The following is a 19506-nucleotide window of genomic DNA, read 5'->3' on the forward strand; positions in this document are numbered from 1 at the left end:
TTGATGAATGCTTTTCTATACTCTCATTTTTCTTATATTGATCCCACATGACTTCAGATACAGATGCAATGATCAAGATGTTTTTATTAATGTCCTACATAAAACAGAATATTTTATATAGAAAGTTTATGGAACAATGGGGCAGACTATAGAAAAAAAGTCAAGTGACTGAACTACCACAGTTGTTGGGAATATGGCGGGTGCAGGGGTGGCGTGGTTATAGGGCCTGAAGGTGAGTGGGGACAGCATGCTAAATAACTTTAATTAAACTTCAGTATATAATGTTTTTCATGTTATATGTTTCTTCATAAGATTTCCCTTTTAGAATCCTTTCTTTTGAACGGGTTCATCTTTTGTTGCCACGGTGAGTTAAAGCAGAACCTTGCGTAAGCCCCTAATTGGCAAGCATGCATACTCTGAGCCCTTCTTACAGAGTTACTTCCAAAACCTGCCTTAGAGAACAGACCCTGGTAAACTTTATGGTGACTGGCTAATTGATCAGATTATATACAGCTGTTCTCTCACCCTTTAAAGGTCTGTGCAACAGAGATCCATTTAGCCTCTAAAGCCAGTCACTTTTTTCGTAAGAGAAAAAGGAGAATTATCACCGAAAGGGTTTCTAGATATGTCTCTAAGGACCGTTGGACTGACAACCGTACCCTCAGCCCAGTAAGTTTGTGTTGGAACATTTTTGCCATCTTTGGAAAACTATGCGTGTATTTTACTGCTATGCAGCAAAGTGACAGGCCTGAGAGAGTTTTACATCTCCCATCATTTTTACTTGCCAGTTTTACAGGCTGTGTGTAATCTGCACTGCTTTTATTTTTTTTTTCTCCTTTTCGAAAATTGCTTTCAGATTTTTTCCTTCTCTTAGAGTTATACGCAGTTGAAGAGGGAAAAAGAAAGCAGATCTGGTCGCGGCCAAAACGAGATATCAGGTAGGTGTCTTGTTCGTGACTTTAGAGGCTTCTGACACAATGTTTAGTTACCCTTTTCTCCCGTCAGCAAATTGCTAAGAAATGTGTCAAAACTGTTTGGTTGTTTTGCTTAGGGCAAAAGTTGTTACCTTGAAAATGTAAAGAGACTAATGTGGGAAAGATGGACGAAAGTATGTTTAAGCTGCAGCATTTCACTAATATAAAATCGCTTTATGTGTAGGCTTTGTGCCTCTGGTAGTTTTCAATGTATACCAAATAGGACACTTCACAAAAAGCTAGCCACACATTGACCTATTTAATTTATTAAGGAATAATGGGGGCATTGCACTTAGACTTACAGGGGATCCTGTTGAGTTGAGCGCAAATTGCATTTTTTGCCGTATAATACACTTTCCTACATCTGAGTTTCAGAACTAGTGCTTTGTGCGACTGCGCTGTAGTAACAAAGCGTATCATATGCCAAAAATGCAATTTGCGCTCAACTCTCATGAGCCTCACAGTGTATAACCACCAAACTTGTATGTGATTAAAGCTACAAATAGATAAGCATAAAAAACGTGGGGAAAATTATTTCCCTGAAGGTGAGCTGTGCTTTAGTAGTATTAACAAAAACAAACAAAAATTATATATATATGACTGCAAAATTTTGTGGGAACATTCAGTTTTAAATGCACAGCTAGACAGTGATATTGTACCACAAATGTTGCAAATGTTAAGGTCACATTGCCAGGTTATAGCCTTGTTTCCTTCCATATGATATTCTTTTTGAACGCGCACTAGTTGGAAGACGTGCAATTTACATTCTCTATGCAAGATGTTTAAGCTTTTAGAGGTTGTGATTTTTTTTTTTTGTTGCAGTTCTGCAATTCTATAGATTTCTGCCCTTGTATATAAAGAATGATAAACAGCACTGAGACAGATTGCCAACACATTACACTTGGGGGTAAATGTATCAATCTGCGGGTTCTTCAACACCCGCGTGTTCAGCCTCTTCCGCGATTAAATTTCAAGCTGCGCTGCATTGTAAAGGGAAGTTAACCCTTTACAATGCAGCGCCGCTTGAAATTTAATCGCGGAAGAGGCTGAACACGCAGGTGTTGAAGAACCCGCAGATTGATACATTTACCCCTTGGTCTGTTTATGAACAATAAGTGCACATTACCTACATGGGGATTTGTGAATACGTTTTTTTTAGCCTTTTAAACTGATTTGACTTTATGGTACATTTTTAATAAAAACAAATAAAAACTGCTACTGATTTTCATTATTGTTACGTAAATATACACAACACACACATCTTTCTCTTTTGTGATTAAATTGTATGTATTATTACACACTAAACATAAGTATTGAGAATAAAACATACTGTTTTACGGAAACTGTATAAACAATAACATTCCCTGACTATTACAAAAGATTTTCTTTCTTTTACATGGGGGAATTTAAAAAATACATAGGGCATCTGTGATAGATCATCACTGATACAGTCAATTATTTCATATAAGTAATAATCCAGTATTTCATGCACATTACGTATGTTTAAGTAATAGTATGACGATTGCATAGGAAGTTAGTTAGAACCCAAACTACAGCAAATCCAAGCAACAAAACTGAGGGACAGTTTAGACACTACATCAGTTACAGCATTATTATTTTTAAAGCGTTTGCAATATTTATGTTTTCTTGTTGTTAGTTTGCTTACTTATTTTGTAATAATTTCCTTAAATTGTAGTCCAATATATTCATGCTAATAAATAGGTAAATATTTGAGCAAAATTATAATGTTTAGTTCAACACAGAAGTACAGTACTTCCAGGCCAACACAGATATGTCCCCACATCTCAGTTCAGCTCAGTGAGGGCCTTCAATGAGGAAGGCAGCGTATGTAGGCTGTTTGTACACAACAGTATAATGGCTTTTAAATCATAGTTGCCAAATGTCCCTAATTTCTAGGCACAGTCCAATATTTTAAAGTTTTTTCCCCATTGATTTTCAATATAGATCAACTACACAATAACATTGCTTTGACCATAGATTCGTATTATCTGGCCATTGTCAATATATATTTAATAAGAGGCATTAAAAAAAAAAAGAAGCATAGTCTTATAAAATTCAGCAAACTTGTCATCTTGACATGATGGGGGTTGTAGTATTTCAATGCGCACTCAGACAGTATAACATCACCAGTACAGATGTAGCATCTCAGCAGTACAGACTCACTGGAAAGTAATTTAGAATGTTGGTAACAGTGAACTTTATATTAACAGGCAATCTTTCAAATAAATAAGTCGTTCAGTTTTAAAAGTAACATGTTAGTCCGGTATCAAGTTCCTCTGTCCTCAGACTGACATCTAGTGAACCACTGACCTTTTTTAAATGAGTTTTTCCTGCAGCAGACGTGGATAAATCTGGAAAACACTGTAATGTTTGTTGACAGCATTTCGAGTTAGTGAAATTAACAAATCAAAGGAAATCAGTGATGCTGCAGAGTGTTATATTTCATTGTGTATAGAAATGTGCATAGCTCTTATCTGCTTTTTGGAATATCATTTAAGTCTGGATAAATCACTACTTAGGGGCTAATTTATTACATTTATATTTATCTTGGCAATAAAATAAACATCCATTTTAATGAGATGTATGAATATTGAGTGATTGAGATGTAGGCCATGCTAATATAAAGTGTATAGATGCTCAGTCTCTACAAGAGTCCTGCACAACAACTAGGTCTTATTTAGTGAAATATCTATTGCTCCATCTAGTCAATTAGGTCTTGTCAACACAAGCAATTTTTGAGCTGCATTATAAACAGAACACAACTTAAAATAAAAGCACCAGAATATAATGTATTATACAGATCTATTGATCACTATGCCATCCTGCCTCTAAAACCACCAATATATACGGTTCAAAGTTAAAGTGAGAAAATGTTGTAGACTGAGCAACATATATATATATGGATCTCTATACCGTACTATTTTTTTATCGATTTTCTTGAGTTGCCTTAAGTCTGAGCACATCAAGCTACTTAGACTATCATCATCATCATCAATATTTATTTATATAACTCCAGCAAATTCCGTATTAACTTTCTGATGAGAATGCATCTACCTGTTGTTTTGTAGCAGAGTGAAAAGTGATATGCCGTTAAGGCTGATGGAGGAAAATGATAGAGATAATGGCAGTCCATATAAAATACACAACAATAATTAAAAGAGCAACTTGTTATCAACACAATGGGGCATATTCAATTGTTGCCGTTTTCCGCAGCGTTAAAACTACTACCGTTATTACGGTAATAGTAAGCTGGATTTCAGCTCAGGGAGCTGCGAGCTGAAATCCAGCGAGAAAACTAATAACATAATAACGGTAATAGTGCACGCGCCGCGATATTTTCTGCGTTTACGCCGACAATTGAATATGCCCCAATATATTTTATCAACACATAGATAATAGCTACACCATCCTTCAACAGATGTTTAAACATAAATATCAATGAAACACAGTTTTAATTATACTATTCCACTTTATGTAATGCAATTTTTTAATAATTGTTTAACTTGGAGTGCAGAAGTATAATCATCATCATCAGAATTTATTTATATAGCGCCACTAAGAACCTATGAATTGATGCCACACTAAGGGGTATATTTACCAAACTGCGGATTTGAAAAAAGTGGAAATGTTGCCTATAGCAACCAATCAGATTCAAGTTATAATTTATTTAGTACATTCTACAAAATGACAGCTAGAATCTGTTTGGTTGCTATAGGCAACATCTCCACTTTTTCAAACCTGCAGTTTAGTAGATATAACCCTAAGAGCCAACAACACAGTAAGACCTGCATTTTACAATATATGGCTAGCTGCTATTTTAACATCCATCAAATACTAAGAGCCTAAACAATTTAATATTTTATATGTAATGAGGAACATAATATTAATAATAACATTTATTTAAAAGTAAATGTGTCCAATTTTAAAGACTACATTTAAATGCAAGGAGCTTGCCGAGATATATTATGATGCTTGGAATACTGACTGATAAAATGTTGCAGTCGTGAAGTTGTGTTAGGAATCCATTCTTCAGACTCAGTGTCACAGTCCATATCTTACTACAAGCTGAGTTTCATCACATCCCACTGGTCTGTACTGTAGTCCTTCTATTTTCTGGTAGAACACTCCTCAAGCAGCCAAACTGAAGATGACTTAAACATGTAATCCATATAATCTTTGCTGAATCCAAGTTAGGAGTATGCCAGCATTGCAGGAAGCCCAGATTCAATAACCCCTTCAATTACCTTAATAAGTGTGTGCATCTTCTACCTGTCTAAATTTATGGTCATATTACAGCTAAGCTCTCTTCATACTTTAGTAAATCCCCACTGATATCTCTGTTAAAAGCAGTGGAATTCTATTCTGCATTCCATTTTCTCTCTTGAGGCGGAAAAGTCCATTGGCTCTTCATAAACTCTTAACTGCCCCTTTGAGAACAAAAAAATGTTAACGCTTTCCATTCCTAAATGTATTTGCAATAATATTGCATAAATAATATGTTTTACAGTGGGTTGCCCTGTGACATCTCTTATTTGGTGATCTATTTTATATTTATGTTATGAGCCTTGATATAAATAAAATACAATAAATAACTAATATGGTTTTTCAGAAACAATTTAACTAAAACAGCAATTTATCTGATAGAAATTTAATTGTGCTTAAAGTTATGCGTTTTAGCCGTGTAGTTGCATACTGTTTTTTTCCATACAGTTTTATAATAATTATGTTTATGGCAATTAAAAAAAATGATGTAAGAGCAATTATAAAAATATATGTTTTTATATTTATATCTAGACTTTTGTTAAATATCCATGTTGTAGAAAAATTGCATTGTTGTCAATATTATTTTAACGGTTACATAATTCTGTTTTTGTGTGTCTGCATGTGTCTCTGTTAGGAAATATACATTTAATCTTTTCCACATATATTGATTTTTTTTAAGGAAATTACAAATGAAATCTATTCTGCTATGTATCTTTATAGGCATTGGTAATATAGATGTATATGCAGTAGTTTAGTGCCATAACAAACACAGATTTACAGCTCTGTTTATCCAAGATCCCTTATTAAATAAGTACATTTTGTATATTTTTGGGCCTGTGATATTAAAGCATCTTAAGCAGTAACTACCAATATTTATTTTAGCCTCTGTGTGGCATGCTAAATGGTAATTGCATTTTTAAAGATGTTACACATTTAACAAATCTATATTTGGCGTGACTTAAAACAGATGTTGCACGGGTCAGTTTTAATGTCTAATCTTTCTAGTGTGTGACTTATCGTCGTGTTCTTTCAGTTAACTTATAACATTCAACTTTAGACCGAGAAATTGTTAACACAATCGGCTTATTAGTCTTTCTTAAGTATGCATAAAAATATCAATTTGAACAGAAATAGTTGGAATTGGACAAAGGTAAAATATTGAAGCTTAAAAAATACACTGCAACTTATATGTAACTACATATAGGTATATTACATTTAAACGGAATTATAAATGTTACCAAATTTCAGTACCTCAACATCATTTTTGAACAATTTGCACTTCAGTGACATACATCGTCATCTGTTTCTAAATTCCATAAATGTACATGTTTCTAAATTCCCAAAAATTATAATTTTCTTTACATTTCTAATAACTTCAACCAAGATTGTTAAAAAGTGCAACATTATGTACATAGTAGTTTTATAGTATAGTATTTAGTTATCTATAAAATAACTAAATTACTATAGATATATAACGGCATAGAGTATAATGGGTAGACAGATTTTCATATATTGAATGTTATACGAGATAAATTTAAATATTATATTTTTCTGAAATAGTATATACACTTAAGAACATTTGTTTTTAAATACACTATGTTTTAAATTCTTGTTTAATTTCTATGATTCTCTGTGAGATATATGATATAAATAATTTTAACTATATTTAATAAATTAGTTTAATATGTAAAAACCTGATAAAGTAATAAATTGTCCACTTTTGCTTCCCCTTCACAAAAAGTGCTTGAAATAAGACTATTATTTTTATCATCATCATTAATATTAAATATTGATTTGATTTTAACTCAGTTTACCAAGTACTTTATTATATTGCACTGAATATAATATCTACATAATTTAAGTTACTTTCTTAAATTGTATGCATAGTAATTCCAGGTATTAAACTAAGAATACATTTTAAATAGAATTTTACCAGTGTATTATTAGCTAAAAACATAAAATGCTTAATTATTTTTTTTTCTGGGTTCAAAACAGTTTTAATGTTTGTGATAATGTTGACGCTTATTGTAGCCCTAGTTGTTTCACGCAAGAAAATCTTTAATGTACAATATTAAATCATAGTATAAACTGGAGTGATGAGTTTGCAAACTGAGATATTGAGGTCTTCTCTGCTTGTCATACACTGGGTAGATGAAACCTCTTAAAGGTGATTTAGGAAAAGCATTTATCATACAGCTACCAAAAAAGACTTATCAAGCACAAAAGAAACTTGCAGGGTTTTGGGAGACTACTGAAGTAGTTGATTTTCATATTTCACAAAAGTCTAAATATTTTCACGTTAAGCTGCATTAAATATAACTTGTAGTTCAATAAAACCACTTTAGGTGCACAGTTTGAAAACAAAAATGTATTAAACCATTAAATTGAATATTGTGTAAATTAATGAAATGTTTGTATCCAAGTTACATATACAACAAACTGCCTTGTTTTCTATATCACCTCCTATTGCTCCATCCAAGTCTTCTTTATGTTGATCCCTTTGGTTATTTTCTTCCTCAGTATATCTCATTTATTGTTTGATATTTTCTTAATTTTAAAAATAATCCCACATACAAATAAATATAGTATGGAGTAATTCATTTTAGCTACTCAGTTACTTTTATAACATATTAAAACAGATTATTTTTATCGTTGGAATAAGGGTTAATTCTCTGTTCTTTTCTAAATATTTAGCAAAAAATTACAGTGGCAGTATTTATATAAGATACAATACTGAATCCAGCAATCCAGGATATTGTGATGTTTAATGAAAATAGTAGAGTAGATATTGAGTTGTAAAATTCTCGTGAAATAAGTTTAACGCTGTGTTAATTTCTTTGTATCAATTAATTAAACTCTACCTACTATTAAGTAGATCTCTTCTTAAAATATGTGTAATTTTGGCTATTGTATTCATCTAATTTATTCCACTATTCCATAAATCTCCTCATAATGTAATACTATTAATCTATGTAAACTCAATTTATGTTATGAATGTCAGTTTACATAAGTTAGCTTCATCGATTACCTTAAATAACTCCTCCTATCATCAGTGATAATCCTTTCTATCTAGTGCTAGACTAATATAGGATTAGATGCAATTTTCACCCGTACCCACAGCTACAATGGGAATCACAAAGTCTGAATGAAAAAGTAAGTCCATTTGTGATGTTAATGCACAGACACTTTTTAGGTAAAAGTAGCTCATATCACAAAACATGTGTGTCTCTGACATTTCCATGAGAAAAACATGAGTTGACTGAGCAAACTTTGAGGTGTGCCCTTAATGATCTTTGGATTGCTAACAGACTGGATTTTTATAAGTGGCCTTGATGTGTTTTAACTCAGATTGAAGCTGTTAAGTGCACACAACTCACAAACATTTACACTTGAGCACTGAAAAGCAATGGAAGTAAAAAATTGGCACTGGTAAATCTAATACATTAAACACATTTCTGTAGTAGTTATCCTTGAGTGGAAAATAGCAAAACTAGGGTGAAATGAGCAATTCAAATTAAATAAAATGTATAAAGATAAAGTTGATTTAAATAAAAGGTTTGATTAAAGGATGCCTGGGAACTAATATTAAGAAACCCAGTAGTGAATGGGATTTAAACAGGTTGTATTTGCAAAGAGATTGCAATTCCATCTCAGACCATCTCACACCAGCTGAAATTTGAAGCTGATATGTGCATATTGAAAGTATGTGTACAAACGTGTGCTGTATGCAAAAGCAGGCATGATGGAGTAAAACTAGATATTTATATTTGCACTTCCTCCACTAAATATTGGTTATGATGTGTTCCCCTGTGCTGCTTTCATGCATCTTAAGCAGACCTCAAAAATAGCAACCAAATTATCATTGTAAAGAATTCATCTGAGCACTTTCCCCAAACATCGAATAGAGGAGATATAGAACAATAGACACTAAATCAGTCAATATTGCCTGCAGTGTTTATCAATCACTTGGATGCTCTCTGTATTGTATGGTTGACACTTGGATGATCTCTGCATTTTGTATGGCAGTCACTAGGGTGCTCTCTAAAATGAATATATGTCATTAGGATGCACTCTGTATTGAATATCTGCTCTCTGTTTTGTATGGTAGTCATTGTTTGCTCTCTGTATCATATATATCATTCATTATAAAGTTCTCTGTATTGTATATTGATAATTAGGAAGCTTTCTTTACTGTACATTTATCACTAGGATGCTCTTTGTATTGTATTTTATTCATTAAGATTATCTGTGTTGTAATTGGTCACTAGGATGTTCTATGTATTGTATGGCGGTCACTAGGGTGCACTCTGTATTGTATGACTGTTACTACGAGGCTCTCTGTATTATATTGTGCTCACTGTAATGCTCTCTGTGTTTTATGGTGGCCACAAGGATGCTCCCCTGTATTGAATATCTGCCACTATATTGCTATCTGCATTGTATTGCAATTTCTTGAATGTTTTCAGTATTGTGTAGTGGTGGTTAGGATGCTCTCTGTGTTATATTGCAGTCACAGGGATGTTCTCTGTATTTTATGGTGATCATTAGGACAGAGAGCAGAGGAGGAGGACAGATGGCAGAGGAGGAGGGGGACAGAGGGCAGACCAGGAGGACAGAGAGCAGAGGAGGAGCAGAGGAGGAGGACAGATGGCAGAGGAGGAGGACAGAGGGCAGAGGAGGAGGACAGAGGGCAGAGGAGGGGGACAGAGGGCAGAGGAGGAGGACAGAGAGCAGAGGAGGAAGACAGATGGCAGAGGAGGAGGGGGACAGAGGGAAGACCAGAAGGACAGAGGAGGGGGACAGAGGGCAGAGTAGGAGGGCAGAGGAGGGGGACAGAGAGCAGAGGAGGAGGACAGATGGCTGAGGAGGAGGGGGACAGAGGGCAGAGGAGGGGGGCAGAGAGCAGAGGAGGGGGGCAGAGGGCAGAGGAGGGGGACATATGGCAGAGGAGGAGGACAGAGGAGGGGGAGAGAGGGCAGAGGAGGGGGACAGTGTGAGAGATGGCAGAGGAGGGGCCAGCGTGACAGAGGGCAGAGGAGGGGGCCAGCGTGACAGAGGGCAGAGGAGGGGGCCAGCGTAACAGAGGGGGCAACATGAGAGAGGGCAGTGTGCCTGGATGCAGAGGGGGCAGTGTGCCTGGATGCAGGGGGCATTTTTGCATACAACTAAATAAGTATTTCTGTCGTGACCTAAATACTTATTACAACTTTTTGACCCAACTACCTCTAAAACAGGACTGTTCAGTAATTATTTTGGAGGGGTGCCTTGAAAAAATTTGGAGACTCTAAGGGTGCCGCGAACTGCAAAAGTTTGGGAACCACTGTACTAAATAAATGATAACTAGAATTTGATTGGTTGCTATAGGCAACATCTACACTTTTTCAAACCCGCAGTTTGGTAAATAGACCCCCTAGAATCTAATTTAAATAATCTCATCTCAAAAAACAAAATTTTGTTTTTGTATGTGGGTGTATTACTGGGTACATTCATATACCTAGTCCTCATTTAGCAAAGAATTTTTGATGGCGTTAAATAAATTATTTTGTAATATAAAATTCAGATTACTTTGAGTCCATTGATACCGTGATAAATAAATCACAACGATTACAATTTATACATAGAATTATTTTAATGACTGTGTTCCCAGATGAGTGGCATGCTTTATAGTGGAATAATTAAAATATTTGTGTCTAAAACAACTTTCCTTCTATCACGATAACTAACGCCTCCTATCACAACATTTATTCCCTTCAACAACCATACATAATTTCTCCTATATGCACTCCTATAAAAATCTCTTTATTGCTTTTAAAAAGGAGAAAATAACAAGAATAAGGACATTATTATATGCATAATTATATTATAGTTTTATTTATAATTATAACTATATGCATCAATAAACCTAGGTGCTCTCCTATATGCACTGCTAACTCCTCTTATCATCTGGGATAGCTCCTCCTATAAACACATATAACGTCTCCAATCACCATATCTAACTCTTCTCCTCTCCATATATAACACATCATATCACCACTTCTAACCCCTCCTAGCACCACATTATTATTATTTTATCCTTTATTTATTAGGTTCCACAAGGTTTCCGCAGCGCTGTACACAATATATTCGACTATACAGGGTGATAAACAATAAATGAAAAATACCAAAACTTCAGAAACTCCAGGCAAGGCTATTGTAGTGAAGTTGGAGCAGAAGAAAAGGTATAGAGTCAGGACTCTTATAACTCATCATATAACCCCATGTAACCCCTCCTACCACATCATCTAACCCCTCCTATCACCACATCTGACTCATCATATAACCCCATGTAACCCCTCCTACCACATCATCTAACCTCTCCTATCACCACATCTGACTCATCATATAACCCAGGCTTTCCCAAACCCAGTCCTCAGGGCTCCCTAACAGTGCAGGTTTTCCGGATCACATGTGACATAATTAGGACCACCTGTGGATCTGTTACAATGTGTCAGTCAGTAATGAATACCCCTGTGCTCCAGCAAGGAGATATGGAAAACCTGCACTGTTAGGGAGCCCTGAGGACTGGGTTTGGGAAACCCTGATATAGCCCCATGCAACCCCTCCTACAACATCATCTAACCCCTAACCTCTCCTATCACCACATCTGACTCATCATATAACCCCATGTAACCCCTCCTACCACATCATCTAACCCCTACTATCATCACATCTGACTCATCATATAACCCCATGTAACCCCTCCTACCACATCATCTAACCCCTCCTATCACCACATCTGACTCATCATATAACCCCATGTAACCCCTCCTACCACATCATCTAACCTCTCCTATCACCACATCTGACTCATCATATAACCCCATGTAACCCCTCCTACCACATCATCTAACCTCTCCTATCACCACATCTGACTCAACATATAACCCCATGTAACCCCTCTTACCACATCATCTAACCTCTCCTATCACATCTGACTCATCATATAACCCCATGTAACCCCTCCTACCACATCATCTAACCCCTACTATCATCACATCTGACTCATCATATAACCCCATGTAACCCCTCCTACCACATCATCTAACCCCTCCTATCATCACATCTGACTCATCATATAACCCCATGTAACCCCTCCTACCACATCATCTAACCTCTCCTATCACCACATCTGACTCATCATATAACCCCATGTAACCCCTCCTACCACATCATCTAACCTCTCCTATCACCACATCTGACTCATCATATAACCCCATGTAACCCCTCCTACCACATCATCTAACCTCTCCTATCACCACATCTGACTCATCATATAACCCCATGTAACCCCTCCTACCACATCATCTAACCTCTCCTATCACCACATCTGACTCATCATATAACCCCATGTAACCCCTCCTACCACATCATCTAACCCCTACTATCATCACATCTGACTCATCATATAACCCCATGTAACCCCTCCTACCACATCATCTAACCCCTACTATCACCACATCTGACTCATCATATAACCCCATGTAACCCCTCCTACCACATCATCTAACCCCTCCCTTTTTATCCTATTTAACCCCTCCTATTTCTACAGCTAATTCACTAATTCCTTCTATCATGATATTTAACTTTTCCTATCACCACATGTAACTGTTCCTACCATCACACCTAATTGATCTGATCCTATCATCATGCCTTGCTGATCCTATCACCACGCCCAACTGATCCTATCACCACGCCCAACTGATCCTATCACCACACCTATGTGAGCCTATCACCACACTTGAGTGAGCCTATCACCACACTTGAGTGAGCCTATCACCACACTTGAGTGAGCCTATCACCACACTTGAGTGAGCCTATCACCACACCTAAGTGAGGCTATCACCACACCTAAGTGAGGCTATCACCACACTTAAGTGAGGCTATCACTACACTTAAGTGAGGCTATCACCACACCTAAGTGAGGCTATCACCACACCTAAGTGAGGTTATCACCTCACTTAAGTGAGCCAACACCACACCTGAGTGAGGCTATCGCCACACCTGAGTGAGGCTATCGCCACACCTGAGTGAGGCTATCGCCACACCTGAGTGAGGCTATCGCCACACCTGAGTGAGGCTATCGCCACACCTAAGTGAGGACACCTAATTTATCCTATCACAACATCTAACTGATCCTGGTCCAATATCCAAAAACAGAGACACTTCAGATAAGATTCAGATGTTGCCCAACTAGCACTATTGCACATACCCTCTGACAAAAATTGTAAAATAAACTGCCTAAGTTTTACCTTTTAAAGATCACAGCATTTTCATCAATGCCCTGAACTTGCTGCCTATTATAATATAAAAGAATCTGCAATGTAATATTAACACCTGTGTAACTAACACTTTGCTTAAACTGTACATAATCCCAATCTAGAACAAGACCCCCCTTCTACTACTGTATAAAGAGTTTAAGATTCTTCTAAGTAATATTCTATAAAGAATAAGATATTTGTTTTGAATATTCCAAAAAAATTATTTAAAGAATAAATGGGACTAAGTAATTTATTTAAGTATGGCGATGATACTATTTTCTTAATATAATTATCTACGGTGAAGGCAGGGGGCATACTAATATATCGCCCAGGCCTCAGAAGTCTAGGCACGGCACTGTCAATGACCCACCTCTTTGTAACTAAGCTCTTTGCTTAAGACACATCAAACTGTTCATCTCACTTCCCTGAGGCTATGAGAACATATCCTGGTCCCAATTATATCTCTGTAAGGAGAATGGGACAGAGGAGAAGATGTATTCCATATGTCTTCCAAAACCATTTCAGGAAAGGCTTTCACTTCATCAGAGTCTTTCTTTTTTTGTAAAGCTTTCCCCTCCTAGTGCACATGGAAGCTCTAAAAGAGTCCATAAAAACAAGATCTGCATAAAGACAAGCAAATGAGAAAAAAATCCAAAACCTCAAATCAAAGCGTTTTCCCAGGAGTCTTTGACTACGTCAGTTACTCATAATTTGTTGAGAAATCCATGAACAACAGTGGATACTTTTACATTTGCCTTTGAAAACATTATCCTATTGTTGCAGAATGTCTACAGGCAAACACATGTCTTCCAAAAACTTAAATCAGCTCTTAAATAATAAAGGGGTGTATGTTACAGTGACTTAGAACTCCAAAGAATGTACAATGTCTAATGCCTTTGTTGCATGTTTCATTTGTTTATCCACTTTGTACACACTGCGCAGGTTATTTATTCAACTGAAATGCGTAGAATTAACTGTAAATGTGCCTGTATGGACCATATCTGCGCACTGCAAAATATGTGGAACCGCGGTGTGCTTGTATGTTATAGTAGTATGACACCTACCTGGTGATGTCCTTAGGTCAACCACCAGGCTATTAACTCAGTCTCTCCCTTCACAGGGAAATATGGGTTAAGGTGGGCAATCAGAAGCCCCTGCATATGTAGGTGTGTTTTAGAAGAGATTTAGGTCAGGCAGGTGAACTGATGCACAAACATAAATTATGATGATAATGGGCACTAGGTCATCTTTTAAAGCTGAATAAATAATTATTTTTATTTATATAGTCACTATATTCTCAAGACTCTAATCAGCAGGCTATTAGGAACATTTTAAAGGAAAAACAATGCGGGTAGCCCAGTGATCCAGCCCAAGTTAGCCCACTAGGGGACTGGCCCAGGCAGCCCGTGGGTCTGGTCCAGCTGCACTCTGAGTCCATACAAGCTCTCAGAGAACCTTGTGCACACACTCTAAAAGGCACCTCCATACCTCCCGACATTGGCCCTTTTTTGGAATTAGGACAAGAAGGTTTAACTACTCCAATCCACATAGGAAGCATGGCCATGCCAAATAAGGCCTAGAGCTACAGAAGTCCTAGACTGTCCACATCTCCTCTTCATTAAAAACACCCCACCCACCCTCCCTTCCCCTAATGATACCCTTGAACTGCCGCTTGCACCAGAGACAGGTGCTCAGCGCACACTCAGCATGGTGATGTCCCTGCTCACCATGGTGAGTGGGTATTTACCTCCCAACTTCCTGGGAACCAGGACAAATGCCCTGACTACCGGGATGGTGGAACAGTCCCTTCAAATCAAGATTTTACTGTCTAAATCAGGACAGCTGAGAGGTATGTATCCCACATACGTCTTAATAGGCTGTCATCTGCGGGGTGCAACATTCAAGATTTTAGTTTTATCTGTAAAATGTAAATAAAATTAACTGTAAAATATATATTGCTATTGCTAAATGGCAGCTAAAAAGAAGTATCTCATTTAATACCACATTAATACCACATTGAGCACATTTGTAGGACTGGCATTTACAATGCTTAGACACAGTTCAGTAGACAAGATTGCATATTTACGATAACACTGCACCTGTTTGTGGCACTTTGTGCCAAATTATGTGCTCAAGGCATTACATATGTACAGGAAGATTGTGGTTTTACAGCAGCAAAGAATTGGGCTGGACAGGGTAAATCACGGGGGTTAATAATAAACTACATAGACGTGGGCATGGCAAAGAACATAAACATAATCTGATAAATAAGCCTACTTTATATGATGTCATGACAAATATGAGGTCAGGGCGTGGGAAATCCCCCGGTTATAGATGTAACGGGCTTACCGATAAGTGCACATTCACAATCGGAGCTCTTAGCACAGCTAGTACTGCAACGTCACCTATACTTTTTTACTTTACCAAGATAAGGATCTGAACTTCAAGGTGTCAGTGGTCCAGCTTGGATCTTGATGAGCTAACAAATATGCTGAATGAGTGATGTGTAGGGGAGTATTTATTTCAATTAAATAATTTTTTAAACCGGTCCGGTTACATTTTTCTCTTGTGCACTACAGGTCCCAGTATGACCAAGCGGACATGGGTATGCTGGTACTTGCAGTACTACTTACTGGCGGCCTGAGCATGCTAGGACCCATAGTGTACCATAGACAAAATGCTTATTTAAACCTATTTTGTACTATATTAACCCACACCCACTGTTCCAGGGGTGTGGGAATAGCCCTAGTGCTATTCAGAATGTGGCTGATTAATCATAGGGGGGCGCTGATCACCCTACATAATCCAACTCTGTGTTGACCAGTCTAGGGCTAGTTGTTACTATGGCAGGAGGACCCCATGCTGTTATAGTGCCGCCACTCCATGCTGGCATAGCCTAGTGCTGGTATTGGTAATTTGGGGGGGAACATGCTTTTCATCCCCCTCATTTTGCTAGTGCCAGCCTAGGCTGGTTATGTTTTGTTTTATTTAGGTGGGGGGGGGGGCATGCTTTAAAAATATAAAAATTGGTCTAATGACCCATATGCTTTTAGTACTATTCAGAATTGCACCTATCTGAATACGCGTGCGACTGATGTCTAAACAGTACTGTATCAGGCATCAATATTGGGACTTGTATTTATGACATAGTTGATATCATTTCATATTACTAGAGAGTAATGTGACCATATTTTCAGAGGTTACTAAACTATGTAGGGTTATTAACACTGTGTTGCTACAAATGGATTTAGAGATATTGGATAGTTGGACATGGAAATGACAAATGAAGTTTAACATAGCTAAATGTAAGGTTAGTTGTATGATGTGGAAACAATGCTGCAAATTACACATTAAAAATACTATTGAATAACTAATGGGCATATTTACACACATTTTAAAAAATTATGGCAAACCGCTGCTTGGTAAATATACCCATAAGATGGGAAAGGACTTATGAATATTAGGAGGAATAGCGGAATACTAGTAGAATGTAAGCTGAATAGCAGCACAAAGTGCCAGGCAGTTTTACCACAGCTTGAACATAGGGTTCAGAATTGGGCATCTGTCTACAAGAAGGATGTAAAACAATTGCAGATAGCTCAAAGTTGGGCAACCTTATTAAGTTGGGCAACCTTATTAGCGTTAATACGGTAGTTTACTCGCTGAATTTCATCTTGCAGCGAGCTGCGAGATGAAATTCAGCCAGTAAACTACCGTATTAACGCTAATATATTTTGAGCGCTCGTTTTTCCGGGGATCTCGCTAACAATTGAATACCCCCCATAATGTGCTAAAAATGCTCACGAAAGACTTGACAAACATAGCTTTTAACGTTTATGCAAAAAAGTATAAAGCATACACAACAATAATGCAACAAGCAATGTAATACGTTGAGCATGTTATAGCCAATTAACCTAGGCATTAATTGGCACAGGATAGAAGTTCTGAGGTATTGAGCAAACTTGCCACTCCAATACCCGTTGTTGCTGAATCATGCTAGCTCATGAGAGCCAAGAAGAATGCCTGCACTTTCCATTTCCGTTGCTTTACAAGCCTGCGGATCGTCTAAACGGTAGCTAAAGTAATGAAGATATAAAGACAAGTTACACAAGAGTGAAAGTAATGATAATGTCATCTAGCAATCACTGTGATAGAAAACCTAAAGCTTGCTGTTGCTCAGCGGCATCCTTATTAGTTTTCCTGAATTCAAAATAAGGAAAACATTAAAGAAGAGTTTAGTGCAGGTGACGATACTAAGCAGGACCCCGCTGCTCTCCACAATGAACGCTGGATGATCCAGGAGTATTTTAAAACAAAATTTAGTGGATAAATAAGATGAAAGTGAATCTTTTTGGCATAACTGAAATAGCAAAATCCTGCATTCCAACAAGAAAAACCTCATTCTAGGTTCAATTTATAGTAGTGGTGTGCACCGGCCACTTTTGGTGTTTTGGGTTTTGGGTTTTGGGTTCTGATTAGCTTGAGGTTTTGGGTTCTGATTTGTTTTGCCAAAACACCCCACGAAAGGTTTTGGTTCTGATTTTGGGTTTTGGGTTCTGATTTTTTTAAAAACATAAAAACTGAACAGTGAACGTATTTTAATTTAGCAGTACTAATATTTCTGGACTGCAAGAACAGTGAACGTAGGTAAATATTGCAGTACTAATATTTCTGGACTGCAAGAACAGTGAACGTAGGTAAATATTGCAGTACTAATATTTCTGGACTGCAAGAACAGTGAACGTAGGTAAATATTGCAGTACTAATATTTCTGGACTGCAGGAACAGTGAACGTATTTTAATTTAGCAGTACTAATATTTCTGGACTGCAAGAACAGTGAACGTAGGTAAATATTGCAGTACTAATATTTCTGGACTGCAATAACAGTGAACGTAGGTAAATATTGCAGTACTAATATTTCTGGACTGCAAGAACAGTGAACGTATTTTAATTTAGCAGTACTAATATTTCTGGACTGCAAGAACAGTGAACATAGGTAAATATTGCAGTACTAATATTTCTGGACTGCAAGAAGTGAACGTAGGTAAATATTGCAGTACTAATATTTCTGGACTGCAAGAATATATTGCACTAGAATTTTTTTTATACTTTTCAAATAATTTTTTTATATTTTTTTTTAATTATTTTTGTATAATTTCTTTAAAAAAAATTGTAATTAGTTTTCTATAATTTTTTTTTTTTTTTTACATTTTTTTTATGATTTTTTAATAATTTTAAAATAACTATGGACTTAGCAGAACAAAGCACAGGACAAAAGCACCACTGGACTCAGCAGGACAGGGGCACTGGAGAAACTAACTAACCACTGGATTAAGCAGGACACAGGACACAGGAGCACCACTACACTACAACCTCCCTCTTCCCTGATCTCAGCCAGAATGAAGATGGCGGCCGCAAGCTGGGAATTTATGACATCCGAGTCTCGCGAGATCCGACGCGAGACTTGGATGTCATAGCCTCGTTTTGGATTAATTTTGCCGCCGGAAATACCCGAACAGTGCTTGGATCCCGTCGGATCCACACTGTTCGGGTGGGCTCGGATTAGCGAAAACTGAGCCCGCTCATCCCTGATTTATAGACAGATATCCTGTTAAATATTCCTTTCTCTCTCTCTCTCTCTCTCTTCTTTCTCTCTTTTCTCTCTCTCTCCTCTCTCACTCTTCTTTCTCTCTCTTCTCTCTCTCCTCTCTCTCTCTTCTTTCTCTCTCCTCGCTCTCTCTCTCTCTCCTCTCTCCTCTCTCTCTCTTTTCTCTCTCTCTCTTCTCTCTCTCTCTCTCTCTCTTCTCTCTCTCTCTTTTCTCTCTCTCTCTTCTCTCTCTCTCTTTTCTCTCTCTCTCTTCTCTCTCTCTCCTCTCTCTCTCTCTCTCTTTCTCATGGAAAAAGTACTTTTCATTCCCATATTATTTGCCTGTGCAAAGTAAAGGCCAGG

The 19506-nt window shown here is 37.1% G+C and overlaps 1 protein-coding gene across 1 annotated transcript in view; it reads left to right on the forward strand.

Moving 5' to 3' along the window:
* The first annotated feature begins 290 nt into the window (after positions 1–290).
* The window catches only part of ASIP (agouti signaling protein), a 73884-nt gene continuing 54668 nt past the window's right edge, over positions 291–19506 (forward strand). The window contains exons 1-2 of the mRNA XM_075177557.1: positions 291–669; positions 877–938. Coding sequence (XP_075033658.1) covers positions 626–669; positions 877–938 — 106 coding nt within the window. The 5' untranslated portion in view covers positions 291–625. The remainder of the gene's footprint in view (positions 670–876; positions 939–19506) is intronic.

This window comes from Mixophyes fleayi, chromosome 6 (genome assembly GCF_038048845.1).
Source record: "Mixophyes fleayi isolate aMixFle1 chromosome 6, aMixFle1.hap1, whole genome shotgun sequence".
NCBI lineage: Eukaryota > Metazoa > Chordata > Amphibia > Anura > Limnodynastidae > Mixophyes > Mixophyes fleayi.